This window comes from Haemorhous mexicanus, chromosome 1 (assembly GCF_027477595.1).
Source record: "Haemorhous mexicanus isolate bHaeMex1 chromosome 1, bHaeMex1.pri, whole genome shotgun sequence".
Taxonomy (NCBI): domain Eukaryota; kingdom Metazoa; phylum Chordata; class Aves; order Passeriformes; family Fringillidae; genus Haemorhous; species Haemorhous mexicanus.
Genome location: NC_082341.1, coordinates 158,764,220 through 158,790,322, shown reverse-complemented (window position 1 = coordinate 158,790,322; position 26,103 = coordinate 158,764,220). Strand labels below are relative to the sequence as shown.

General features: G+C 54.4%; 6 protein-coding genes across 10 annotated transcripts; 2 read left to right on the top strand and 4 right to left on the bottom strand.

Annotated features, from left to right (window-relative positions):
* Positions 1-24: 24 nt before the first annotated feature.
* LOC132338999 (uncharacterized) lies at positions 25-1,388 on the bottom strand. The gene is made up of 2 exons (XM_059869057.1): positions 1,323-1,388; positions 25-938 (listed from the first exon to the last, which is right to left on the bottom strand). Exons 1-2 carry the CDS (start codon positions 1,381-1,383, stop codon positions 289-291), a joined length of 711 nt encoding a protein of 236 aa, XP_059725040.1. The 5' UTR covers positions 1,384-1,388; the 3' UTR covers positions 25-288.
* Positions 1,384-2,475, bottom strand: LOC132329560 (NAD(P)(+)--arginine ADP-ribosyltransferase 2-like; the record flags this gene model as incomplete). Its single annotated transcript, XM_059850793.1, has 1 exon — positions 1,384-2,475. A coding segment is annotated over exon 1 (645 nt), but the record flags the coding sequence as incomplete, so codon positions are not given.
* A 1,419-nt stretch (positions 2,476-3,894) lies between these two features.
* LOC132338912 (erythroblast NAD(P)(+)--arginine ADP-ribosyltransferase-like) lies at positions 3,895-8,148 on the top strand. 3 transcript variants are annotated; one of them, XM_059868867.1, is made up of 5 exons: positions 3,895-4,303; positions 4,517-4,577; positions 4,678-4,695; positions 5,375-6,159; positions 7,659-8,148. In XM_059868867.1, exons 1-5 carry the CDS (start codon positions 4,267-4,269, stop codon positions 7,742-7,744), a joined length of 987 nt encoding a protein of 328 aa, XP_059724850.1. In that variant the 5' UTR covers positions 3,895-4,266; the 3' UTR covers positions 7,745-8,148. The 3 variants fall into 3 exon arrangements, with proteins under 3 accessions (XP_059724850.1, XP_059724860.1, XP_059724870.1); XM_059868877.1 differs by lacking the exon at positions 4,678-4,695 and having other exon boundaries at positions 3,896-4,303; XM_059868887.1 differs by lacking the exon at positions 3,895-4,303 and having other exon boundaries at positions 4,560-4,577; positions 4,678-4,772.
* Positions 8,149-10,633: 2,485 nt separating this feature from the next.
* On the bottom strand, positions 10,634-13,722 carry LOC132338921 (NAD(P)(+)--arginine ADP-ribosyltransferase 2-like). Of its 3 annotated transcripts, none has more exons than XM_059868925.1 (3): positions 13,580-13,722; positions 11,939-12,714; positions 10,634-11,529 (listed from the first exon to the last, which is right to left on the bottom strand). In XM_059868925.1, the coding sequence occupies exons 2-3, from the start codon at positions 12,678-12,680 to the stop codon at positions 11,444-11,446; spliced, it is 828 nt and encodes a 275-aa protein (XP_059724908.1). In that variant the 5' UTR covers positions 12,681-12,714; positions 13,580-13,722; the 3' UTR covers positions 10,634-11,443. The 3 variants fall into 3 exon arrangements, with proteins under 3 accessions (XP_059724908.1, XP_059724896.1, XP_059724885.1); XM_059868913.1 differs by having other exon boundaries at positions 13,503-13,698; XM_059868902.1 differs by lacking the exon at positions 13,580-13,722 and having other exon boundaries at positions 11,939-12,933.
* A 1,910-nt stretch (positions 13,723-15,632) lies between these two features.
* On the bottom strand, positions 15,633-18,993 carry LOC132338954 (NAD(P)(+)--arginine ADP-ribosyltransferase 2-like). The gene is made up of 2 exons (XM_059868978.1): positions 18,892-18,993; positions 15,633-17,462 (listed from the first exon to the last, which is right to left on the bottom strand). Exon 2 carries the CDS (start codon positions 17,426-17,428, stop codon positions 16,610-16,612), a length of 819 nt encoding a protein of 272 aa, XP_059724961.1. The 5' UTR covers positions 17,429-17,462; positions 18,892-18,993; the 3' UTR covers positions 15,633-16,609.
* A 2,520-nt stretch (positions 18,994-21,513) lies between these two features.
* On the top strand, positions 21,514-24,171 carry LOC132338960 (NAD(P)(+)--arginine ADP-ribosyltransferase 2-like). The gene is made up of 2 exons (XM_059868992.1): positions 21,514-21,642; positions 22,474-24,171. The coding sequence occupies exon 2, from the start codon at positions 22,507-22,509 to the stop codon at positions 23,254-23,256; it is 750 nt and encodes a 249-aa protein (XP_059724975.1). The 5' UTR covers positions 21,514-21,642; positions 22,474-22,506; the 3' UTR covers positions 23,257-24,171.
* The last annotated feature ends 1,932 nt before the right edge of the window (positions 24,172-26,103 follow it).

Here is a 26,103-nt window from a genome sequence, read left to right as displayed (position 1 = left end):
CTGAAAAATAAAGCTTTGACTTGCTTCTAACTAAAACTCCAGGAGCTGCTTTATTTTAGGAAATGAGGCACCCTGCAGGAAACACGTTAAAGGAGCTGTAGCGGATACATCAGGCGGGCCAGCAGCAAATTTTGGTAAACTTTTGATACACCAGGCGAGCAAGGATCAAATTTCTGATAAATTTTTTATATACCAGGAAAGCAAGGATCAAGGTTTTGATACATTTCTTATATGGCAGGTGAGAGAACAACAATTTATTGCTGCATCAGGTGAGGCAGCCAAGGAGCGCTAGCAGGAGGCCGTGACATTGCCACTCCCAAACCCCTCTATCGGGAAGTGCCCAAGCGGCCCCAGGTGCCGCTCAATCTCTGCTGTCCATGCTGTCCTGTGCTGTCGTGGCTGCTCCAGCCCCTCTGTGCTGGTCCTGCTGCCCTGGCATGGCTCCCTCCCTGGGCAGCTCTTGGATGGGTTTTTCCAGGATGGATGCCTTGTTACAGTGACCATGGTGGCCACAGTGACCTTGGTTGCCTTGGTAACCATGGTGGCCATGGAGGCCTCAGTAGTTACGGTGACCATGGGAGCCACAGTAGGCACAGTGACATCACGGGTCACTGTGGGCACAATGGCCATGCAGACCATGGTGGTTCCAATGCCCAGAGTGGCCACAGTGGTCATAGAGGCCAAAGTGGCCACAGTGGCTGTAGTGGCAATAATGGCCACAGTGGTCACAGTGGACAAAGAGACCATAGTGGTCATAATGGTCTTGGTAGCCTTGGTGGCCTTGGTGACCTCATTTTTCTGGGGGTCCTGGTGACCGTCGTCCTGGTGGCCTTCCAAGACCACAGTGACCTTGGTGGCCTTGTGGCTTAGAGGGTTCCAATGGCCACTGCCATAGCCACGGTAGCCAAGATGGGGTGAGTTCCTGGGTAGGCTCCCACCTGTGGAGACAAAAAGAGTGGTTGGGGGGCATCAAGAGGGCAATGGGGGGAGGGACAGAGGTGGTGGGGGCCCCTGAGGGTGTGGGGTCAGAGAGGGCCATAACAAGATCCATTTCCCCACTACCCAGCCATGTACCATGTACCTTGTCCCCCCAACCCCAGCACTGGATGTCGCTGTCCCACTCACCTGACACTGGGTGTCCCCATCCCCTTTGCCCAAGCAATGCTGTCCCTGACCTTGTCCCCAGCTCTGGGTGTCCTGCCTCCCATCCACAGTGGGTGTCCCTGTCCTCTCTGGGCCATGGGTGTCCCCAGCACTGAGTGTCCTTGTCCCCAACCCTCACTGAGTGTCCCCATCCCCCCAGGTTGTTCCCAAGATGTCACCTCGCAGCCACTCGCAGTTGTAGTTGCTGGAGTTCCCAGTGGAGCGAAGACCAATGTTCATCGTGCTTCTTTTAATGTTGACATCAGTGACCACAAAGATCTCAAAGGGCGGGATCAGCACCTCCTTCTCACTTTGATTGAAGGAGAAATTCTGGATGTCAGCACCATGGCATGTGTGCTCCTGGAACATCGTGTCTGTTCCATAACCCTGGGCCACCTTTTTGTCCACCGACGACGAAGTGAATTGACCAAAGCGAACTTTCTCACCACGTTTTGCATTGAACTGGACATCCTTCACCCCCGGGTATACGTCCGGACACTTTTTAGGGCGTCTCAGCTTCTGGAGGGCCTGGGTCAGCAGGAAATGCAGCGTTTTGAAGTGGAAGTTGTCCCGGTATTCCTGGCAGGAGTGTCCAGCCTCGTGCACGGCTCCATTGAACGGCTTATACAAGGACTTCATCGTGTAGGCCATGAGGGCGATGGCCTGGGCTGGGGACAGAGGGGATGAATAGGAGCCCCGCTTCTGCCACTCGGCCGTGGCCTTCTCCCAGGCCTGGGAAAACTCCTTGTTCTCCTGGAACTCGGAGCCATTGAGGGCCAGCAAGGCCTCAGTCATGGCAGGGCCACAGTTGAGGTACTGGTCATCAAAGGAGTTCTGGGCCATGTCCAGGGGCACCACCTTGATGGCCGCAGTGGCCACGGTCATTGCCAGCAGTGCCAGGGTCTGAATTCAGAAGGCCATGGAGAAAAGAGTCCACAAGGACCAGTGTGGGACATAGAAGGGAGAGAGAGGACAGACTGTGTGACACAGGGAGAACACTGGGGGACACCAGGGGATGCTGAGGGGACACAAATGGGATGCTGAGGGTAATCTGAGGGACCTGGCGGGACATGGGGAGGCTTCCTTGGGGAGGGGCTGGGGAGGAAGAGTGGGATTAACCCAGGGAGAGTGGGGGCAGCCTTGGCCAGGAGACCCCCCAAGCATGTCCTGGAGCCTGATCCCAAATCCTGGGGTCATTCCTGGATGCCCCAGTGTCCCCCAGACCCCCCAACTCCCAGTCCCATTCCCACAGTCCTATATCCCCCCTCTGGGTGTCTTGTCAGCCCCCCTGCAGAACCCTGACTCAAATCCTGGGGTCACTTCCTGACCCACCCCCCACCCCCCCCAGTAACCCCAGTGACCCCCAGACTCCCAGTTCCACTCCCATAGTTCTGTGTCCCCCCACCCCGGTGTTTCCCAGTGCCTCCATTACCCCAATCCCTCTCCCAATCCCTTGTACCCCTCCCAGTGACCCCACGTCCCCCAGGACCCTGACCCAAGGTTTGGGGTCCCCAATAGCTCCCACTTGTCACTGTCCCCTCCCCCCTTTACCCCAATCCCACTCTCAATCCCATGACCTCCCCAGTGACCCCTGGTCCCCAGTCCAGTCCCATGTGCCCCCCAGGTGTCCCCCACTACCCCACTGCCACTCCCATGGTCCTGTGTCTCCCATCACTGCCCCCAGACCACCCCAGGACACCAATCCCTGTCCCCTGACACCCCCAGTGCCCCCCCCAGACCCCAATCCCACAGTCCCATGTTCCCCCCCGCAAGGGTCCCCAGTCCCTGACACCGAAATTGGCCGGAGTGAACGCCCTGATGGAAGTGGAGGTGTCAGAAATCCGGAATTCTTTCTCAGCTCAAACTCACAGCAGATCTCTCCTGGTCCTGTAGGTCAGGGGGGACTTTGCCATGGGGTATTTATCCATCCTAATTGTAAATATTCATGAAAATGTGTCTCTTATCTAATACAGAAGCCAGCAATTTTCCTGTAGATAATCTGCATGGCCTGCCCCTTTTAGGAAATGATTTTTATTGTCCTGGGGAATCAGAAAAATGGGGTGTCAGGGTGTGGTTTTCACTGTAGTCCCCAATATCCCAGATAACCTCATCTCAAACCTTCATTTTGGGCAGGAGCTGCTCCTTCTGTGGTCCAGAACTTGCCAAAACCCCTCACTGGAGTTCCCTTTCTCTGTTCCTCCATGGGTCCCAGCCACCTTTGCCCGGCAGTGTCCACACCTCTACCTCCTTTCCTTCCTTTTGTCCATTCATCTTTAAGCCCTATCCAGCACCATGAAGGGATCTAAAACTTTCTATTCTCTCTCTTGTTGCTCACCCCCAGGACCCCAGTCCCACCATCCCATGTTCTCCAGTTCCCCCCAGTCCCACTCCCCACTGCTCACTGAGTTGCTGCCACACCTCAATACCAGTTGGGGTCCCCTATCAGATGACATCTGAGGAGGATCAGCAATGGACATCCCACCATGATCAATATGATCAAGTGAACTCAAATTTATTACAAGAACAAGCAGTATTTATGCTTTGTTCTGTTCACACACCTCAGACTAATACATGATTGGTTAAGCCTATCTGTGCACGCGTCTCAAGCCTTCAGCTGATTGGTTCATCTTCTTTCTTCACGCATCTCACTGTGGTTTATTGTTTCGCCTTCATGCTCTCCGCTGTGGTTTTCGCTTCGTCTTCTTAGCGTGCCCCACATCCTGGACTTGTTTTTCTCCTGAGTAGGCTCTTCCTGTTTTTGAGTGATCAGGAAAACTGTGAAGTTCTACTCAGACCCCATAAAGGCTGGCTTGGGCGTTGTGTCCATTTCCCTGCAAAAATCCCTCAACAGACATCCCTGCAGGCACCTTGAGCCTGGAGATGATCTCCTGGGGGAGTGCCTGGGTGACTGAGCTGAGCTGAGCTGAGCTGAGCTGAGCTGAGCTGAGCTGAGCTGCCCAAAGAAGTGGCTGTACTACAATCCAGGACACACCAGCCTGGGGATTGACAAATCCCTGTGGGAAATAGACTTGCATTAAAGCTGCATGAGATGTTCCTTTGAAGTCAAAACCATCACCTCCAGGCATCACTGAAAGAGGAAACACTCCAGGGGATTAATGGCAAATGGATTTTCTGAGCTACCACGCCAACATGGGCTCAGGTATCTCCTGGTGTTGGTGGATTCCTTTTTTGGGGTACACAGAAGAGCAAAGGTGGCTGGAACCTTTGGAGAAAAAGGGCACTCCTGAGAGGGATTTTGGCAAATTCTGTAACACTGATGGAGCAGTGTCTGCCGAAAGTGAAAGCTCAAGCTGAGATCATCTGGGATACTGGGGCATTCAGTGAAAAACACACTGAGAAAACTAATTTTAAGGACTCTCCAGGACCATAAAAGGATTTCCAGGAGGAGGTGGAGCCATGCAAATTATTGCTAGGTAAGGTGCTGTTTCTGTGCTCGGAGAGGGAGACAGTGTAACGAATATTTGTAATTGTGGTGGATAAAGACCTTGTGGCAAAATCCCCCCTGACCTGCAGGACCAGCAGAGATCCAATGTGAGTCCGAGCTGATAAAGGATTCCGGCTTTCTGATACCTCAGCTTCCATCAGGGAGTTCACTCTGGCTGATTTTGGTATCGGGGCTGGGGGGACCCCTGGGGACTCTTGAAGGGGACACAGGACTGAGGGATTGGGATTGCGGATGTGGGGGGATGCTGGGGGATTCACAGGCCTGGGATTGGGGTAATGGGGGGCCCTGGGGGAAAATGAGGGGGGACATGGGATGGTGGGAGTGGGATTGGGGTCATGGGGGGGCTGGGAGACACTGTGGGGGTAGGTGGTGATGCCTAGATTTGAGTCGAGGTCCTGGGGTGACACTGAAGAAACTGGGGACTGGGAGTGGTGTCTGGGGATGGGCCGAGGGCGACCCTGGGGGGTTCAGGGTGTGACCCCAGGATTTGGGTCAGGATCCTGCTGGGGGTGAGGGGATTTGTAGTCATGGGCGTAGGATTAGGCTTCTGGGGGCCATGGTACTGTGGGATTGGGGACTCTGGGGCTGGGGGACATTGGGAGGCACAAGTAACCCCAGGATTCAGGATCAGGGACCCCAGACATCCCCAGGAGTCTGCTGGCCAGCAGTGCTTCCTTTCCCCCGGGGCTTGCCCCACTCCCCTGCCCAGTCCCTCACTGAGGAACCCTCCCTGTGTCTCCTCTGTGTCCCCTCTGTGTCCCACAGTGTCCCACACTGGTCCATGTGGCCTCTCCACTCCATGGCCCTCCTGGCACAGACCCTGGCACTGCTGGCAATGACTGTGGCCACTGTAGCCATCAAGGTGGTGCCCCTGGACATGGCCCAGGACTCCTTCGATGACCAGTACCGGGGCTGCGGCCCTGCCATGACCGCGGCGTTGCCGGCCCTCAACCACTCCGAGTTCGAGCAGAACCCTCTCTTTGCCCAGGCCTGGGAGAAGGCCACAGCTGAGTGGCAGAGTCGGGGGTCCCCTGTGTCCCCTCTGTCATCCCCAGCCCAGGCCATCGCCCTCATGGCCTACACGATGGAGGACGTGTACAAGAAGTTCAATGATGCCGTGCGCGTGGCCGGGTCCTCCAGCCAGGAATACCGGGACAACTTCCACTTCAAAACGCTGCATTTCCTGCTGACTGATGCCCTGGCCACACTGAGGGACACTCGGGAACCGCAGTGTCACAACGTGTACTGGGGTGTGCGCGGGGTCCGGTTCAAGGCTGAGCAAGGTGACATCGTCCGGTTCGGTCAATTCACATCGGTGTCACTGAATGGAACAACTGCCAATGACTTTGGGATAGACACGGTGTTCCATGTGCACACGTGCCATGGGGTGGGAATCTGGGAATTCTCCAACTATCCTGGCAAGAAGGAGGTGCTGATCTCACCCTTTGAGACCTTTGAGGTCATTGGAGTCAGCCAGGAAGGAGACAGGGCGAGGATCCAGCTCCTCTCCACCGGGATCTTCAGCAACTACAACTGCGAGTGGCTGCGAGGTGACACAACAGGGGACAGTCTGGGGGATGGGGACACCCACTATGGCCTTGGGAACACCCATGATAAGGCACAGGGACAATGACACTCGCTGGGGATGGGGACTGGGATGGGGACAGCCACTGTGGCCCTTAAGGCACAGGGACAATGACACTCACTGGGCAGGGGGGACAGGGACATGGGCACCCAGTGTATTTGTGGGGATAGGAGCACCCACTGCTGGGAACGAGGACAGGGATACCCTGTGCTGGGGACACTCCCTGGGGGTGGGGGGACAGCAACACCCAGTGCTGGGGACACCCGCTGTGGACAGGAGACACCGATGACAGGGCACAGGGAGAGGGGACACTCACTGAGAGTTTGGGGACAGGGACAGCCCATGCTGGGGACACCAAGTTTGGGGATGCCCACTGTGGGCACGGGGAGAGGAGTGCCCATGACAGAGCACAGGGATGGGGATCCCCACATCTGGGAGGGGACAGGGATACCCCAGCCAAGGGTGTCAGGGACAGGGACAGAGTCAGGGATGTCCCCATTCCGATCCTGTGCCTCCCCACCAAGGGATGGGCCCTATGTGCTGGATGTGGGTGGGCCGGGACCCACCAGGTCCCTTCCTGAACCCCTGTCACGGATCTCTCACGGTGCATGTTAAGTCCTGGCTAGATGATAACAGGAGCACGACAGAGCCCCCCTTTAAAGCTCTGCAGACTCCCAGAGACCAGTGGAGGTTCGGCGCAGAAACAAAACGCTGCAGCACAGGCCTGGGGTGGAACTGGGGTAACTTTATTTGATGGTAGAACTCCCTGAGTCCAGGATTCCAGGCCCTGAACTGAGAGCAAACAACAGCTTATAAACGGGGTGGAGGTCTCAGGGGAGGATACAATCTCTAGCTAATCGGGAGAACTGGGGGTGGAACACAACGGGCGGAATACAATGTGCAGACCAATGAAGGATTTCAAAGGAGGAGAATAGCTTAAGTGAACTAATGGGGTTTCAAAAGCGACAAAACTGACAGGAAAGTTTCTAAAAGTGGAGGGCAGGTTCAGGAGGAGATAACAGCTGGGTAGGGGGAGGGGGTTGAAACTTGGCAGGAAGTAGCTAGGTAACAAACAGAGAAACCGACACAAAACTAAACTGAACAACATTGAAAAAGCAAGTCTGTGCCACTCTAAAGACAGGGGGAGGAAAATACAGAGGGATTACACAACCACAAATTAAACAGTGAACATGCCAAATAAAGAAAACACACTACAGCACCCTGTCACCCCCTGTCACCTGCCATGGCACCCCCTGTCTCTCCCTGACCCCTGTCATCCCTAAGCCCACCATGACCCCCCTGACCTCCCTGGTGCCTGTAGCCCCTCGTGCCCCCTCCAACAGCCTGTCACCTGTCACCTCATAGCCCCCATATCTCCTGTCACCCCTAACCCCCCATTGTGGTCCTCCCCCACCCCCTCACTCCCCCCATGATCCCCCTGATGTTCCTCTCTTTGTCCCCCAGGTGGCAGTGTCCCCAGGGCTCCCTTCCACCTCAGTGGACTCCTCCTGGCCACCACAGCCCTGGCAGTGGCCACTGGGATCCTCTGAGCCACGAGACCACCACAGCCTCCAAAGTCACTCTGGTCACTCTGGCAACCATGGCCACCATGGCACCAAGGTCACTGTGGCCACCAAGATCACCAAGACCACCATGACCCCCAGAGAAACGAGGCCACAAGGGCTACGAAGACCACCACTGCCACTATGGCCACTTTGGCAGCTATAGCCAACATGAGGTCACTGTGGCCACCAGTGTCACTGTGGCACTGCAGCCACCACAGCCACTCTGGCCATCATATTTTGTTTTAGGGGGGTTGGCTGTTGTGTCTAATCCTTCTCCTTATTAAGGGGTGTTAGTGTTGGTTGTAGCGGCTGTTGCAGGGTGCGGTTGATTAGTGTGTTTGAGGTTTTCTTTTGTATCTTTGGTGCTTATTATAGTTTATTTAGGGGGACTGTTGTTATTGTTTGTTTATTCAGTGTTGTTGGCGGCGGATCCTTATCCTGAAGCTTGGGCTAGCTGGGGGGTTGTTGGTTACGGTTTTGGGATAGGTTTGGTTGTTGTGGTGGGACCTGCTATGGGGGGTGTGCTGGGACGGTGAGTGGATGAGGGGACGGTGAATAATGGGGGTCTGTTGTCGCTTCAGTTGGATTTTAGTGGGGTGGCTATGCTTTATTCAGAGGGGGTGGGGGTGCTTTAAATTGGGGATGAGGGTTGTTGTTGACGTTGTTTGGGGTGCTGGAGCTTGTGCAGGGGTTATCTCAAGGGGCAATTCTAGCTGTTTGTTGGGGGGAGGGGTCAGGAAGAAGTTTAGCTTCAAATGCCAGCTTTAGGAGTTGGAGATGAAGGTTTGGGTCCTTTCTTCCTGAAGTAATGGGGTAACAGTAGGGAAACTCTAAGAAGGGGTTTAGTCTTCAATCTTTGGCTTACAAGACCAATATTTTTATAAATTAGAAGAGTTAATTAGAGTTGAGTAGCTTGTTTTCTAGGGCAGCCACAAGGGGGAATAAAACTAGAATGATTGTGAAGTAGGTGAATGAGGCTTGTTGGCTGATAATGATGAATGGGTGTTCTACTGGTTGGCTGCCCACTCAGGTTAGGATGAGGATGTTAGCAACAAGGGTCCAGAATAGGATTTGTGATAGAGGGTGGAAAGTTATTGATCATAGTTTTGATGTGTAGGAGCATCCCCAGGGCTTCCTTCCAACTTGGAGGACACAGCCCTGGCAGTGGCCACCAGGATCCTCTGAGCCACAAGACCACCATGGCCTCCAAGGTCATTGTGGTCACTCTGGCATCCATGGCCACCAAGATCACCAAGGACACTGTTGTCACTGTGGCCACCCCGATCACCATGACCACCATGAGCTCTAGAGAAACAAGGCCACCAAGGCTACCAAGGCCACCAGAGACTCTATGGCCACTTTGGCAGCTATTGCCACCTTGAGGTCACTGTGGCCACCACTGTCACTGTGGCACTGTGGCCTCCACAGCCACCCTGGCCACCATGGTCACATTCACCACCAAGGCCACTGTGGCCACCATGATCACCTAGAATGCTTCAGCCACAATTCTACCACAGCCACTGTGGCTACCAATACCATTTTGCAAAGCAATTCTAATAAACTATTCTATCAAAACAACTCCATTAAAGAAATCTGACCAAACCAGCAAAAAGTGACAATTTCTAAGCAGGGCTCGATGTCACAGCCCACACCAACACTCATGAGAATGTCTCTTTCTCTCAACCTTGAGGAGGATCCTTGGAGAGCATCCCCTTCCTGAAGGAGCAATCTCCTACACATTTCATTCCAAGCAGGAATATGGGAAAGGAATCTCTGTCTGAGAGGGGACTGGATGTTCCCAGGGTCAGCTGATGGATGGCCGTGCCCAGCTCTGGTGCTTCACCATCAGTTGTCAATTTAAGGCTGGTGATTTTGGCTGGATTTTTGCCCAATTCTGCACCAAAATCAGCACAAGACCCCTCCCAATGCAGCCCCGATGGCCACACATTAGACATTGACCCTTGGGCACATTGCAGACAGAGCCTCCTGCCACATCCAGCACTTCAGGGGGACCTTAAAGGCTGGAAATTGGGAGGTTCAAGAGGGCAAGGGCAGATCCTGCCCCTGGGGAGGGACAGTCCCCAGTCCCCAGTCCCAGCTATGGTTGACCTGCTGGAGCCGCTGTGGAGAAGGACCTGAGGGTGCTGGTGGGTGACCAGTGGAGCTGGCTGAGTGTCCTAGGACCAGAAGGGACCCAGGGGGTGTTGGAAAGAGTGGGGCCAAGAGGTCAGGGTCTCTCCATCCCAAGCCATTGCAGAGCCCCCGGGGCAGGGATGGGGCAGGGCGTGCACTTGGCAGCGCCAGCAGCTCGTGCTGCCGCCTGCTGTTGGCACCCGGAACTGCAGCTGGGGGCAGGGCATGCGCAGGGACGCTGATTTCCCACGCTCGCTGCTGCCCTTTGGTGGACAATTCCCAAACCACAACTCCAGGAGATGAGCGGGTAAAGAGGGAAAATCCCTGATTTGAAAGGAAAAAGAGTTTCCTGAGCGAAACATCAGGGCTTATCATCAATAAATGGGTGGTGCTGCCTCTGTCCCCTTTTCTACATTTTATTTTTCATCCTTTCTCTTTCTGTTTGTTTTTATTTTTTTCCTCCCAATGCTTCTTCTGTTGCATTGCCTCAAATCAGGAACTTCGGAACTGGCCCTGAACTGATCGTTCATCCTTTTAAAATTGCACTGAGCAGCCCCTGCCAGCTCCCTCAGCCCTTCCTGGTGCTCCAGACCCTTCCACAGATCCATCCCTTCCCTGGACATCCTCTAGCCCCTCCAGGTCCTTTCTGAGAGTCTGCAGTGAATGAGGAAAAAGGGAGGAATATTTCTCCAGCACCTCTTTGAAGATTGAGGTTTGAAAAATAATGCTTTAAGTGGCCTCTAAGGTAAACTCCAGGAACTGCTTTATTTTAGGAAATCATGAGTCCTGCAGGAAAGGCATTAAAGGAGCTGTAGCGGATACATCAGGTGAGCCAGCGGCAAATTTTGGTAAACATTTGATACACCAGGCGAGCAAGGATCAAATTTCTGATAAACATTTGATGCGCCAGGCAAGCAAGGATCAAGGTTTTGATACATTTCTTATATGGCAGGTGAGCAAATGGCAATTTATTGCTACATCAGGTGAGGCAGCCAAGGAGCGTTAGCAGGTGGCCATGACATTGCCACTCCCAAACCCCTCTATCGGGAAGTGCCCAAGTGGCCCCAGGTGATGCCCAGTCTCTGCTGTCCATGCTGTCCTGTGCTGTCCTGGCTGCTCCAGCCCCTCTGTGCTGGTCCTGCTGCCCTGGCATGGCTCCCTCACTGGGCAGCTCTCGGAGGGGCTTTTCCAGGAGGGACGCCTTGCCACAGTGACCATGGTGGCCACGGTGACTTTGGTCACCTGGGTAACCACGGTGGCCATGGTGGCCTCAGCAGTTACGGTGACCATGGGAGCCACAGTAGGCACAGTGACATCACGGGTCACTGTGGGCACAATGGCCATGCTGACCATGGTGGTTCCAATGCCCAAAGTTGCCACAGTGGCCATAGTGGCAATAACAGCCACAGTGGTCAAGTAGACAAAGGGACCATAGTGGTCATAATGGCCTTGGTAGCCTTGGCACATTTCTCTGTGCGTCCTGGTGGCCTTCGTCCTGGTGGCCTTCCACAATGGCTTCAAAGACCACAGTGACCTTGGTGGCCTTGTGGCTTAGAGGGTTCCTATGGCCACTGCCATGGCCATGGTAGCCAGGAGAAGCCCCCCAAGGTGGGGGGAGTTCCTGGGTAGGCTCCCACCTGTGGGGACAAAGAGAGGGGTCAGGGAGATCATGGGGTGTGAGGGTCAGGGTGGCATCAGGAGGGCCATGGGGGAGGGACAGAGGTGGTGAGGGGCCCTGAGGGTCTGATATCAGAGGGGGCCATAACAAGATCCATTTCCCCACTACCCAGCCATGTACCATGCACCTTGTCCCCCCAAGCCCAACACTGGATGTCCCTGTCCCACTCACCTGACACTGGGTGTCCCCATCCCCTTTGCCCAAGCAATGCTATCCCTGACCTTGTCCCCAGCTCTGGGTGTCCTGCCTCCCATCCACAGTGGGTGTCCCTGTCCCCTCCGGGCCATGGGTGTCCCCTGCACCGTGTGTCCTTGTCCCCAACCCTCACTGAGTGTCCCCATCCCCCCAGGTTGTTCCCAAGACGTCACCTTGCAGCCACTCGCAGTTGTAGTTGCTGGAGTTCCCAGTGGAGCGAAGCTCAATCTGCACCTTCTTCCCTTCCCTGGTGACATCGGTGACCACAAAGATCTCAAAGGGCGGGATCAGCACCTCCTTCTCACTTTGATTGAAGGAGAAATTCTGGATGTCTGCTCCGTGGCACGTGTGCACCTCAAACATCGTGACGTTCCCATAACCCTGGGCCACCTTTTTGTCCAGCGACGATGAAGCAAATTGACCAAAGCGAACTTTCTCGCCAGGTGTCACATTGAACTGGACCGTCCTCACCCCACGGAACACATCTGGACACTCATTAGGGCGACTCAGCTTCTGGAGGGCCTGGGTCAGCAGGAAATGCAGCGTTTTGAAGTGGAAGTTGTCCCGGTATTCCTGGCGGGAGCGCCCAGCCGTGCGCACGGCCGCGTTGAACTGCTTGTGCACGCCCGGCATGGTGTAGGCCATGAGGGCGATGGCCTGGGCTGGGGACAGAGGGGATGAATAGGAGCCCCGCTTCTGCCACTCAGCCGTGGCCTTCTCCCAGGCCTGGGAAAACTCCTTGTTCTCCTGGAACTCGGAGCCATTGAGGGCCGGCAAGGCCTCAGTGATGGCAGGGCCACAGTTGAGGTACTGGTCATCAAAGGAGTTCTGGGCCATGTCCAGGGGCACCACCTTGATGTCTGCAGTGGCCACGGTCATTGCCAGCAGTGCCAGGGTGTGAGCCAAGGGGGCCATGGAGGAGAGAGGCCACAGTGGCCACTGTGGGACACTGTGGGACACCGAGGGGACACAGAGGACAGACTTTGTGACTCCTGTATGAAGCTGAGGGACACTGGGGGACACCAGGGGATGCTGAGGAGACATTGATAGGCAGCAAGGGACCCTGATGGGACAAAGGGGACACTGAAGGACCTGGAGGGATGTGGGGAGGTTTCCTTGGTGAAGGGCTATAGAGAGAGAGTGGGGGGAACCTCGAAGGGGGGTAGGCTTGGCCAGGAGAGCCCTGTAAACATCCTGGGACCCTGATCCCAAATCCTGGGATCACTCTTGGATGCCCTGGTATCCTCCAGTCCCCCCAGGGACTGCAATCCCACTCCCACATTTTTGTGTCATTCCCTTGGGGTCCCCTCTGCCCCCTCAGGACCCAATCCAATCCTAGGGTCACTCCCTGACCCCTCCAGTGTCGGTCTTGGCCCACACTCCAACCCCACTCCCAGTCTGTTGTCCTCTTTGGAGTTGTTGGAAATGACTCACTCCAGGACTCCAACCCAAATGCAGGGACCACCCCCTGCCCCCTGGAGTGTCTTCCAGCCCTCCCATGACCCCAGCCACACTCCCAGTTCCCCTCTGCTGCCCCCCAGAGCTCAGTGAACCCCAGTCCCCTGTCCCCCAGTGTCCCTCAACTTCCTCCAGGCGTCCAACCCCCCGTCACATTCTCCTCCAGAGTCCCCCCACCCCGTTCCTCCCAGGGCCCCAATCCTGATGTCATGGTCCCCTTTCCCTCTCACCACCTCCACCCCCCACAAAGTTTCCCCCGTGTCCCCAAGCCCCCAGTACCGAAACTGGCCGGAGTGAACTCCCTGATGGAACTGGAGCTATCAGAAAGCCGGAATTCTTTATCAGCTCAGACTCACAGCAGATCTCTCCTGATCCTGCAGCTCGGGGCTCGGGGGGACTTTGCCACACGGAATTTATCTAGCAAAATTACAAAAATTCATTAAAATGGGTTGTTTCCTATCTGATACAGAAATAGCACTTTCTCAAGAAATAATTTGCATGCCTCCGCCTCTCTCTGGAAATCCTCTTATTGTCCTGGAGAATTCCTGAACAGTAATCAGGAAGCCATTTCAAGGAGTGCCCAAATACCCCACATGACATATCCTCGAACTTTCACTTTAGGAAGGCGCTGATCCTTCTATGTCACAGAACTTGTCCAAAACCCAACTGGAGTTCGCTTTATCTCTTTCTCCACTGCTTCCAGCCACTTTTATTGTCCTCTCTAAATACTTTTACATCTTTTATCATTTGTTCCAGTCATAATTTAAGCCCTATCCAACACTTTCAGTGTGTGAGGAAAAGCCACACTATGAAAAGCCAAGTGTTCACAAAGTAGTCTTGAAACTTGATTCAGATAAAGGGACAGAATTTCCACAGCCATCCCCCCGAGGGGTTCCTCTCTCAAGATTTCAGAGAGCACAGCCTCCTTTAATACCAAACTCCCAGCTGAAAGTTGCCCTTTCCCTTTGCCCATTGGCTGAGGTACCAGGAAGGTGCAGCTGTTCCAAACCACCTACCCCGTAACCCCCTTGAAACTGTCATTTTCTCCCAAAGTTCAGAAGTTCAGGCTTTCTGGGTTATGGAATAGACTTTGTGGGGACCCAAGTCTCTTATTAGCCAAAAGTTGAGGACTTCAAACTTTCTGGTCAAACCACCAGAGTTCTGTGACAAACTTCATGTCTTCTCATGTTGAGATATCAAGACCCATTTTGAAGACACCAATTTCTCCTAAAGACCCCCAACCCACTGAGTCATTTTTCAAAGACATCACCACCCATTTTTCCTATAAAATCCTTCCCTGTGACCGTGGAGATGCCCTGGCACACGCTGCCCAGAGAAGCTGTGGCTGCCCCGTCCCTGGCCGTGTCCCAGGCCAGGTCAGTCGGTGCCTGGACCAGCCTGGCCCAGGGGAAGATGTCCCTGCCCATGGCAGGGCTGGCACCGGACGGGCTTTAAGGTCGCTCCATCCCAAACCATTGCAGAGCCCCCGGGGCCGGGATGGGGCGGGGCGGGCGCTCGGCAGCGCCAGCAGCTCGTGCTGCCGCCTGCTGTTGGCACCGGGAACTGCAGCTGGGGGCGGTGCATGCATACTGCTGCTGATTTTCCGCACTCTTGCCTGCCCTCCGGTGGACAATTCCCAACCTGCAACTGCCAGAATGCCCAAATTCCAGAATGGGTCAGGCTGGAAGGACCCAGAGTGGACACCTGGCACAACCTCCCAGATCAGGCAGCATCATCCCTAAACACAGAATTGGGTCCAGAGCAGCCCAGAACAGTGCACAGAACTTGACAGAGTTGCACACGGCACTCCTGATGTGTCTCCCTGGGCAGGACCAAGGGGCACGGTCATTCCCTGACCTCCTGGCCCTGCTCTTCCCGATGTCCCCTGGATCCCTCCTGACCCCAGGCCACACAGCCAGCTCCACTGGTCTCCCACCAGCACCCCAATGTCCTTCTCGACAGCTGCTCCAGCAGGTCCCACCCAGCCTGGTCTGAGACTGGGGACTGTCCCTCCCAAAGGGACAGGACCTGCCCTTCCCTTTTTAACCTCTCAACTTCCAGCCTTTAAGGTTTCCCTGAAGTGCAGGATATGGCAGGATGCTCTGCCAGGAAAGTGGCCAATGGTCAATGCTCCGTTTGTGGCCATTAGGGTTGCCTGGGAGAGTCCTGGTGCTGATTTTGGTGCTAAATTGGGCTAAAACCAGCCCAAATGCCCAAGCCTGAATTGACAACTGAGGCTGAATCACCAGAGCTGGGCCTGGCTGTCCATTAGCTGAAATGAAATGTGTGTGAGGTTCCTCTTTTGGGAAGGGCATGCTCCCAAGGATCCTCCTTGAGGCTGAGAGCAAGAGACATTCCCATGAGTGTTGGTGTGGGGAGTGACATTGAGCCCTACTTAGGAATTGTCACTTTTTTCTGGTTTTGACAGATTTATTTAATGGAATTGTTATGATTGAATTATTTAATAGAATTGTTTGCGCAATGGCCTTGGTGGTCACAGTGGTCACAGTGGCTGTGGTAGCCTTGTTACAGGGAGTCTTGGTGATCATGGCGACCACGGCTGCCACCGTGACCACAGTGACCTCGGTGACCTTGGTGGCCTCATGGCTCAGAGAATTCCAGTGGCCACTGCCAGGGCTGTGGTAGCCAGGAAGAGTACTCCGAGGTGGAAGGGGGCCCTGTGGCTGGTGCCACCTGGGGGACAAAGAGGGGGGTGAGGGAGAACATGTGGGGAGTGAAGGGGTCAGTTACGGCCATAATTGGAGGTGGGGGGTGACAGGTGAATTGGGGGCCATGACGTGACAGGGTGTCTGCTGGTGCATAGGGGGTACAGGGACTAGGTAAGACAGGGGAGTCCTGGTGGGCTTAGGGGTAAAGGAGCAGGGGAAGTCAGGGAGTGCCATGGGAGGTGACAGGGGGTGCCAAGGGGCGTCCCAGCTCACCCATGTCCAGCACACAGGACTCATCCTCACAGCACTGCCTTTGGTGGGGAGTGACAGGATTGGTATGGGGAGGTCCCTGTCTCTGTCCCTGTCCCTGTTCCTGTTGTCCCCTGGCAGGGCTGTCCCTGTCTGTGTTCCCCCCCAGAAGTGGGGATCCCTGTGCCCTATAATCCACATTCCTGTCACGATTCCCACATTGGATGTCCCTAAACTTGGTGTCCCCAGCATGTGGTGTCCCTGTCCCCAAACTCTCAGTGAGTGTACCCACCCCCTGTGCCCTGTACCTACCCCCTGTACCCTGTCATGGGTGTGCCGTGTACACTGTGGGTGTCCCCAGCACCAGGTATCCCTGTCTTTGTTTCCAGCCCTGGGTGTCTGTGTCCCCGCACACACACTGGATGCCCATGTCCCCCATCCCAAGTCAGTGTCATTGTAGCCTGTGCCTTACCATGGGTGTCCCCATACCCACAGTGGGTATCCCCACAGCCCCAGTATGTCCCCTGTGGCGTCACCCCACAGCCATGCACAGCTGTGTTTGCTGAAGGTCCCAGTGGAGCGGAGGCTGATCCTTGTCTTCTTCCCGTTCTGAGTGACTTTGGTGACCTTGAAGGTCTCAAAGGGTGGGATCAGCACCTCACGGTTTCTAGGATCGTAGGAAAAAGCCTGGATGTCCACACCGTGGCATGTGTAAACCTCAAATACGGTGTCTGTTCCGTATTTCTGGGCGATCTCTTTGCTCAGCGACGTCGATGTGAATTGACCAAACCGGACACTCTGGCCACGCTGTGCCTGGAATTGAACGTCACGCACACCCCGGAACACGCGGTGACACTGCTTGTTCTGAGCGTGCTTCAGTGTCGCCAGGGCATCAGTCAGCAGGAAATGCAGCGTTTTGAAGTGGAAGTTGTTCTGGTATTCCTCATGGGAACGCCCAGCCACACGCACGGCCGCGTTGAACTCCTTGTAGAGGTACTTCATGGTGTAGGCCATGACAGCGACGGCCTGCCATGGGGACACCAGAGGGAAAACAGGAGAGCCCCGCTTGCGCCACTCAGCATCAGCATGATACCAGCCCTGGGCAAAGTGAGGATTCATCTGATACTCAAAGCTGTAGAGGGCTGGCAAGGCTGAAGCTATGGCAGGGGCACAGCCCCGGTACTGGTCATCGAAGGAGTCCTGGGCCATGTCCAGTGGCACCACCTTGATGGCCACGGTGGCCATGGTCATTGCCAGCAGTGCCAGGGTGCGAGCCAGGAGAGTCATGGTGGGGAGGGGCCACCACGAGCAGTGTGGGACACTGGGAGACAAACAGGGATACACTCAGGAGACAATTAGGGGGTATATGGGAAGTGTTCCTCTATGAGGGGCTGAGGAGGGGAATTGGGGTCAGCCGTGAGGTGGAGGGGGAGCTTTGGCTAGAAGACTCCTGGACACATCCTGGGATGCTGATCTCAAATCCAGGGATCATTCCTGGACTCCCAACAGAACCCCAGGACAACAATCCCACTCCCATGGTCCCATGTCCTCAACACTTAGAGTACTCTGGAACCTCAGGAACCTAATTCAAATTCTGCAGTCACTCCCTGTCTCCCCAGCAGTGACCCCCAGGATCCCAATCCCACTCTGGCAATGCCCGCCTGGACCCCACCTCTGTGTCCCCCCAGAGTTGTCCCTGTGCCAATCAGCCCCACGAGCCTACTCCCCATCTCATATCCGTTCCCCCCCTAGTGTCACCAGCCCAAACCCTGGGAACAATCCTTGACCTCCTCAGTGTCCTCTCAGTGCCCCACCAGCCCCCCATCCCAAATCCAGTCTTGTGTTTACATTTCCATTGTCTCCCCCAGTACTCCCCTTGACCTCAATCCTGTTCCCATACCTCTTTAGACCTTTTATGATCCAGGGCCCTTTGGGGACTTCACCCAAATTCCTAAAGCCACTCACTCCCCACCCCCCACCCCACCACCAATGTCCCCCAGGTCCCTCTCCCAGACCCAAGTCCCACTCCAAGTCCCGTTACCCATTCCATGTCACTGCAGTCATTCCGCGACTCCCCTTACACCCCCAGGACAACAATCCCACTTGCATAGCCCAATGTCCTCAACCCTAAGTGTCCTCCTAGAACCCCAGGAAATTATATCAAATTCAGGGCTCACCCCCTGTCCCCCTAGAAGTACCCCCCAGGATCCCAATCCCACTCTGACAATGCCCCCCCGGACCCCACTGCTGGGTCCCCCCCAGTGTCATCCCTGTGCCCACAAGCTCCACAACCCTACTCCCAGTCTCGTCTCAGTTCACCCCTAGTGCCACCCAGCCCAAACCCTGGGAACAATCCCTGACCTCCCCAGTGTTCCCTCAGTGTCACACCAGCTCCCCTCTGCCAATCCCAGTCCTGTGTTTGCCCTTCCATTGTCCCCCCAGTGCTCCCCAGGAACTCAATCATGCTCCCAATCCTCTCCAACCCTCTTGTGACCCCAGACCACTCTGGGATTTCACCCAAATTCCAAAAGCTACTCCCTCACCAGCCCCAGTGTCCCCCAGGTCCCTCTCCCAGACCCAAGTCCCAAACCCAGTCCCATTACCCATTTCATGTCAATCCAGGACCACAACCCAAATCCAGAGGTCACCCCTGCTCCCATAATGTGCCCCTGGAGTCCCTCATGGCCCCACCTCACAATCCCAGTCCCATGTCCCACAAGTGTCCCCAGTGTCCCCCCAGCTCCTGATACCAAAATCAGCCGGAGTGATCTCCCTGATGGAACTGGAGGAAGCAGAAATCCGGAATTCTTTATCAGCTCAGACTCACAGCAGATCTCTCCTGGTCCTGCAGCTCAGGGGGGACTTTGCTACAGGGTATTTATCCATCATAATTATAAATATTCATTAGAAGGGGCTTCTTAACTAATGCAGATATATCATTTTCTCTGGAAATAATTTGCATGCTTCTGCCTCATTCTGGAAGTCCTTTTATGGTACTGGAGGGTCATCCAAAGGGGTTTCTGGGTGTGGTTTTCACTGAGTGCCCCAATATGCCAGACAACCTTTCCTGAAACTTCTGCTTTTTGCAGACGCTGCTCTGTCTGTTGTGCTGAATTTGCAAAAGATCCCCACTGGAGTTCCTTTATCTTTTTCTCCAGGGATTCTATTCACGTTCATCCTGGCTATCCACATTTCTACCTCCTTTCCTTGCTTTTGCCCGTTCATCTTTAAGATCTATCCAGCACCATTAAGGGATCTGAAACTTTCTATTCTCTCTCTTATACCTCTCTCCCCACAACCCTAATCTCACTCTTCCATGTTCCCCCAGTTCCCCCCAGTCCCACTCCCCACTTCCCACTGAGTTGCTGCCACACCTCAGATACCAGTTGGGGTCCCCTATCAGATGACATCCCTGTAGGCACCTTGAGCCTGGGGATGATCTCTTGGGGGAGTGCCTGGGTGACTTCCCTGGCCTTGCTGGTGTGGCAGGAGAAGATCTGGAACCCTAAAAAGGGATCCACCAACACCAGGAGATATCTGAGCCCTTGTTGATGTGGTAGCTCAGAAAAGCCATTTGCCAGTAACCCCCGGGGGTCTTTCTCTTTCAGTGATGTCTGGAGGTGATGGTTTTGAATTGAGAGGGTTCTTTTGAAAACATATCAGCATTGCTCTGTAACAGACCTGACAATTTTGTCCTATGGACATGGAGGATCTGAGGCCACAGACGAATCCCCATTGCATCAATTTCCCAGAGCTTTGCTGGTGCTTTCCTCCTTTACAAATTGCAGCATCAGCTGGGGAGGGCCTGACCTGGTTATTGGGAGTTACCTCTCACCCACCCACCCACCCTGTTTATTGTGGGCTTTTAGATAAGCAGCCAATTTTCAATCTGCCCAACTCTATCCAGGCATCACCTCTGGCAGTGAAACTCCTTTCTCAGGAATTAACACCAGGATGCTTTGTTGTGGAACGTCTCATGCAGCTTCATTGCAAGTCCATTTCCCACAGGGATTTGTCAATCCCCAAGCTGGTGTGCCCTGGATTGTAGTGCAGCCACTTCTTTGGGCAGCTGGGAGGAATCAAGGAGGGACAATCATTCTTGTTTATATTTAATCTGAGATCATTGTGCTGTTAATTGACTTCTATCTCTATCTTCCGTCTCTCCATATGGCTCCGTGGGCATGAGCAATGCTCAAAGTAGATGTCCACTGAGTTCCTATGTTTGCATGGGCCTGTGGGAGTGGGATTGGGGATCTGGGGGGTGAGCAATAGGAGAGAGAACGAAAACTTAAATCCCTTAGTAGTTCTAGATAGAGCTTAAAGATGAATGCGCAAAAGCAAGGAAAGGAGGTAGAAGTGTAAATACCCAGGATGAACGGTGATGGAATCCATGGAGAAACAGCTAAACGGGTGTTGGGGAAGATGAAACAGGAAAGCCTTACAAATATGATTGCCTGGCAAAAGATTTTGAGAATATAGAAACTATAAGCGAGATTGAAATGAAAGCAAGCTTTGACATCCCTTAGTTACTGAACAACGGGAAAACAATGGTGTGGCCGGCTGAAGGTAATCCCCTTTTGATGAAACAATACTCTCTGCAAGCAGGCAGGTCCAAGGGTCAGAGCAGACCCTGCCAGCTTGGCAGAAGGGGTCTGAAGAGTAGTTTTTAGGGTTTAAAATGTAGCACAGTATGGTAATGTAGTGATTCTTATAGGCTGTATGTAAATGCTATAGTATTTGTATGTTGTACTAGATTGGTTAGTGAGAATCAGAATATTCAACACAGAAGATGATTTATTGTATTGTAACGGGAACTTTGTACTCGTACTCTCATACTCTTGCTCTCTTGCTTTTACTCTTGCGCTCTTACTCTTACTCTTACTCTTGCTCTTACTTACTTTTCTATGCTCTTAGCTCTTGCCTTTTTACCTTATTACCCTCTCATCCTCTCTCTTCTCTCGAGTCTGCTCCAAGCTGCAGCTGGCAGCTCCCAGCAGGGCCCTGAACCCAGGCCCTTTGCAATAAACCGCAAGTTCCACCACCTGGCTTCAGCGATCTCTCGTCTCCGTCCGTCCCGACTGCGCTACCCGCGGTCTCGCCTACAAAGGGGATTCCAGTGAAGGTCTATTTTTGCAAATTCTGGACTACAGAAGGAGAACTGCCTGCAAAAAGCAGAAGTTGCAGGAAAGGTCATCTGGCATATTGGGGCAATCAGTGAAAACCACACCCAGAAACCCCTTTGGATGACCCTCCAGTAGCATAAAAGGACTTCCAGAAAGAGGCAGAACCATGCAAATCATTTCCAGAGAAAGTGATGAATCTGCATTAGCTAAGAAGCCCCTTCTAATGAATATTTATAATTCTGGTGGATAAAATTGCAAAAGCAATGTACCCCATGACATGCCAGACCAGGAGAGATCTGCTGTGAGTCCGAGCTGAGAAAGAATTCCGGCTTTCTGATACCTCCAGCTCCATCAGGGAGTTGACTCCGGCTGATTTTGGTATCAGGGGCTGGGGGACAATGGGGAACCTTGTGGGGGGACATGGGATTGAGATTATGGACTGGGGCCATAGGGGGCTCCAGGGGGATGTGGTGAGGGGCAGGGGATGTCCCCTGGATTTGGGTTGGGGTCCTGGATTGACATGAAATGGGTATCAGGACTGGGAGCGGGTTTTTGGTCTGGGAGAGGGACTTTGGGGACACTGGGTGGGGGGGGGTGAGGGCATGGCTTTTGGAATGTGGGTGAAGTCCCAGAAGGGCCTTGGTTCACAAGAGGTCTAAAGAGATGTGGGAACAGGAATGAGGTCCTGGGGAGCACTGGGGGAACAGTGGAAGAGTAAACACAAGACTGGGTTTGGGATGAGGGGCTAGTGGGGCACTAAGGGGACTCTGGGGATGTCAGGGATTTTTCCCAGGGTTTAGGCATGGGTCACACTACTGAGATGGGACTGGGAGTAGGGTTGTGGGGCTGGTGGGCACAGAACGACACTGGGGGGCAACACAGAATTGCTGTCCAGGGGGACACTGCTGGGGGTGCAGAGAGTGACCCCAGAATTTGGTATAATTTCCTGGGGTTCCAGGAGGACATTAAGGGTTGAGGACATGGGACCATGGGAGTGGGATTGCCCTGGGGCTCTGAGGGGAATCCAGGGATGACCCCAGGATTTGTAATCTGCATGCCAGGATGTGTCCAGGGGGCTTCAAGCCGAAACTGCCCCTCCACCTCACGGCTGAGCCTAGTACCCCTCTTCAGCTCCTCATAGAGGAACACTTCCCATGTACCCCCATGTGCCCGAATTGTCCCCTCAGTGTGCCCCTCCTTGTCCCCTAGTGTGCCATACTGCTCGTGGTGGCCCCTCCCATCATGGCCCTCCTGGCTCAGACCCTGGCACTGCTGGCAATAACCGCGGCCACCGTGGCCATCAAGGTGGTGCCCCTGGACATGGCCCAGGACTCCTTCGATGACCAGTACCGGGGCTGTGGCCCTGCCATGAACGCAAAGCTGCTATCCCTCTACAACTCTGAGTACCAGAAGAATCCTCACTTTGCCTGGAGCTGGTATCATGCTGATGCTGAGTGGCGCAAGCGGGGCTCTCCTGTGTCCCCTCTGGTGTCCCCATGGCAGGCTGTGGCTCTCATAGCCTACACGTCGCAGAATGCATACAAGGAGTTCAACGCGGCCGTGCGTGTGGCGGGGCGTTCCCGTGAGGAATACCAGAACAACTTCCACTTCAAAACGCTGCATTTCCTGCTGACTGATGCCCTGGTGACGCTGAAGCACGCTCAAAACAGGCAGTGTCACCACGTGTTCCGGGGTGTGAGTGGCGTTCGTTTCAAGGCGCAGCGTGGCCAGAGGGTCCGGTTTGGTCAATTCACATCGACGTCGCCACATAAAGAGATTGCTCAGCACTTTGGGACAGACACGATTTTTGAGGTTTACACATGCCATGGCGTAGGCATCGGGCAGTTTTCCATGTATCCAGGGGAGGAGGAGGTGCTGATCCCACCCTTTGAGACCTTCAAGGTCACCAAAGTCCGCCGGAATGGGGAAAAGACATGGATCAATCTCCGCTCCACAGGGACCTTCAGCAAATACAACTGCGCGTGGTTGTGAGGTGACAGCACAGGGGACAGCCTGGGGCGATGGGGACATCCACTGTGGCCAAAGGGACACCCATGATAAGGCACAGGGGACAATGATACTCACTGGGCATGGGGGCCAACGAACACCCACTGTGTGGGGGGGATTAGGACACCCAGGGCTGGTGACATCAAATTTGGGGTCACCCATTGTGGGCATGAGGCAAGAACATCCATCACAGGGCACAGGGATGGGGATACCCACTTCTGGGAGGGGGCAGGGACAGGAACACTCCTGTGAGGGGTTGACAGAGACTGGACCCTGCCTGTACCGAACCTGTCCTGCCCCTCCAAAACAGTGCTGCTGGGATGGCCCCGAGTGCTGGACACGGGTGGGCAACAACCCCCCATGGCACTTCTTGAACCCCTGGCACCCCCTGGCACCCCTGACTATCCCTGACCCCTGTCATCCATAGGACCACCATGACTCCGCTGACCTACCGAGCCCCTCTACCCCCCATATCACCCCAACCATGACATCCTGTCACCTGTCACCTCATGGCTCCCATCTCTCCTGCAATGCCTAACCCCCCCCATTATGGCCATTCCCAACCCCCTCACTCCCCACATGGTCTCCTAATATACCCCTCTTTTTGCTCCAGGTGGGAGCATCCCAAGGCCACCTTGTCACCTCCGAGGATTCCTCCTGGCCACCACACACCTGGCATGGGCCACAGGGATCCTCTGAGCTCTAGGCTAGCAAGATCACTGAGGTGACTGTGGTCACTGTGGCAGCCACAGCCTCCACGATCACCAAGACACCCTCAGCCACAAGGCTACCACAGCCACTGTGACCGCTGTGCACACCAAGGCCATTGTGTAAAAAAGTTCTATTTTATAATTCAATCATAACAATTCCATTAAATGATTCTGACAAAGCCAGCAAAAAGTGACAAATCCTAAGCAGGGCTCAGTATCACTCACCACACAACACATTAGCAATGTCTCTTTCCCTCAATGTCAAGGAGGACCTTTGGGGAGCATCCCCTTCCCGAGGGAGGAACCGGACGCACATTTTATTTCCAGCAGGAACAGGGGAGAGGAATCTCTGTCTGAGAGGGGACTGGGCATTCGCAGGGTCAGGTGATGGGTGGCCAGACTCAGCTCTGGTGGTTTACCCTCAGTTGTCAATTCGGGGTTGGTGATTTGGGCTGATTTTTGCCAAATTCAGCATCAAAATCAGTGCCAGACCCCTCTCAATGTAGGCCAGATGGCCAAAAACGGGGCAAAAATTGACCCTTGGGCACATTCCAGGCACAGCATCCTGCCACATCCTACACTTCAGGTGGGCCTTAAAGGCTAGAAATTGGGAGGTTGAAGAGGGCAAGGGCAGGTCCTGTCCCTGGGGAGGGAAAGTCCCCAGTGCCAGTTCTGACTGGGGGCAACTGCTGGAGAAGCTGCGGAGAAGGACTTGGGGGTGCTGGTGGGTGACTAGTGAAGCCGGCCCTGTGGCCTGGAACCAGGAGGGATCATGAGGGAATCAGGAAGAGCAGGGCCACAAAGTCAGGGAGTGACCGTGTCTCGCTGCCATGCCAAGTGAGGCACATCAGCAGTGCTGTGTCCAGCTCTGCCAAGTGCCATGTCCTGTTCTGGGCTGCTCTGGACCCAGTCCTGCTCTCAGCAATGACGCTTCCTGAGCTGGGAGGTTGGGCCAGGTGCCCACTCTGGGTCCTTCCTGAAATCCTGGGCCCTCCCAGAAATCCATTCTGGGATTTGGGCGTTCTGGCAGTTGTGGTTCGGGAATTGTCCACTGGAGGGCAGCAGCGAGAGCGGAAAAATCAGCGTCACTGCCCATGCCCCGCCCCCAGCTGCAGTTCCGGTGCCAACAGCAGGCGGCAGCACGAGCTGCTGGCACTGCCGAGCGCCCGCCCCGCCCCATCCCTGCCCCGGGGGCTCTGCAATGGTTTGGGATGGAGCGACCTTAAAGCCCGTCCGGTGCCAGCCCTGCCATGGGCAGGGACATCTTCCCCTGGGCCAGGCTGCTCCAGGCACCGCCCGACCTGGCCTTGAACTGGAGTAGGGCAGCCATAGCTTTGGTATAGATGGGTAACATGATGATTGGCTCTCACAATTAAGGGATGAATATTGTTAACATGTAAAGAGAAGTTTTGTTGGAGTATGATTATGTTTTTGTGGTTTGGTTTTCGGACACCCTCTGTTTTCCCAGTGTCCTAGGGGGATGTTATGATTCTTGTACCCACAATTGTTTGTTCTGTTTATGCTGGATATTATATTCTGTGCCCTCAAGACTGGCTGAGAGTGAAGGTGGGGAGAGGAAAAAGCACAGAGTTTTGTTATCAGGGACTGGACTGCTCCTCCACGGTCTGCTGTCACACTGTTGATATCTAGGCATGGATGGGGCAGAACACCATGCTCCTTTTGCTTTCTTGGTTAGTTACTTAGTTTATCTAGCTGAGGCAGTCCGAGTTTTCATGGACTGCTTTTCTTTCCCTTTTCTTGGAACCATTATCGCCCGCTCCAGACTGGGACACGGGGAAACAGCGAGAGCTCACACTTTGTAGCCTGGTGGGGCCTGTTCTGGGCAGCAACCTTTTCCAGCACCTGAAGGACTGGTGACAGAGCGACCAACCACTGGAGACACTTTCCAAATTTGTCATCTCTTCAGAGCAGCGAATGAGTTTTGTCATGTGGTATTGTTCATGTTGTGTGCTGGGGAGTGCTTGGCCTGTTAAATAAAAGGTTCTTTCCACTTCTCTCCAAGGAAATTCTTTCCCAAACTGGCTGGGGGGAGGGGCCATGTAGGTTTGATTTCTGGAGGGGCCCCTTTTGGAGGTTTTCTCCCAAATTTGCACTAAACCAG

Bases quoted from the DNA above. Each gene is read 5' to 3' on its own strand.
- LOC132338954 (XM_059868978.1), bottom strand. From the start codon at position 17,428: ATGACTCTCCTGGCTCGCACCCTGGCACTGCTGGCAATGACCATGGCC.
- LOC132338999 (XM_059869057.1), bottom strand. From the start codon at position 1,383: ATGAACATTGGTCTTCGCTCCACTGGGAACTCCAGCAACTACAACTGC. The intron at 939-1,322 runs GTGACATCTTGG...TTGTCTCCACAG, and splicing joins CAACTGCGAGTGGCTGCGAG to GTGGGAGCCTACCCAGGAAC.
- LOC132338960 (XM_059868992.1), top strand. From the start codon at position 22,507: ATGGCCCTCCTGGCTCAGACCCTGGCACTGCTGGCAATAACCGCGGCC.
- LOC132338912 (XM_059868867.1), top strand. From the start codon at position 4,267: ATGGATTTTCTGAGCTACCACGCCAACATGGGCTCAG. The intron at 4,304-4,516 runs GTATCTCCTGGT...ACTAATTTTAAG, and splicing joins CCACGCCAACATGGGCTCAG to GACTCTCCAGGACCATAAAA. The intron at 6,160-7,658 runs GTGACACAACAG...TTTGTCCCCCAG, and splicing joins CAACTGCGAGTGGCTGCGAG to GTGGCAGTGTCCCCAGGGCT.
- LOC132338921 (XM_059868902.1), bottom strand. From the start codon at position 12,809: ATGTCTCCTCAGCATCCCCTGGTGTCCCCCAGTGTCCCTCAGCTTCAT. The intron at 11,530-11,938 runs GTGACGTCTTGG...TTGTCCCCACAG, and splicing joins CAACTGCGAGTGGCTGCAAG to GTGGGAGCCTACCCAGGAAC.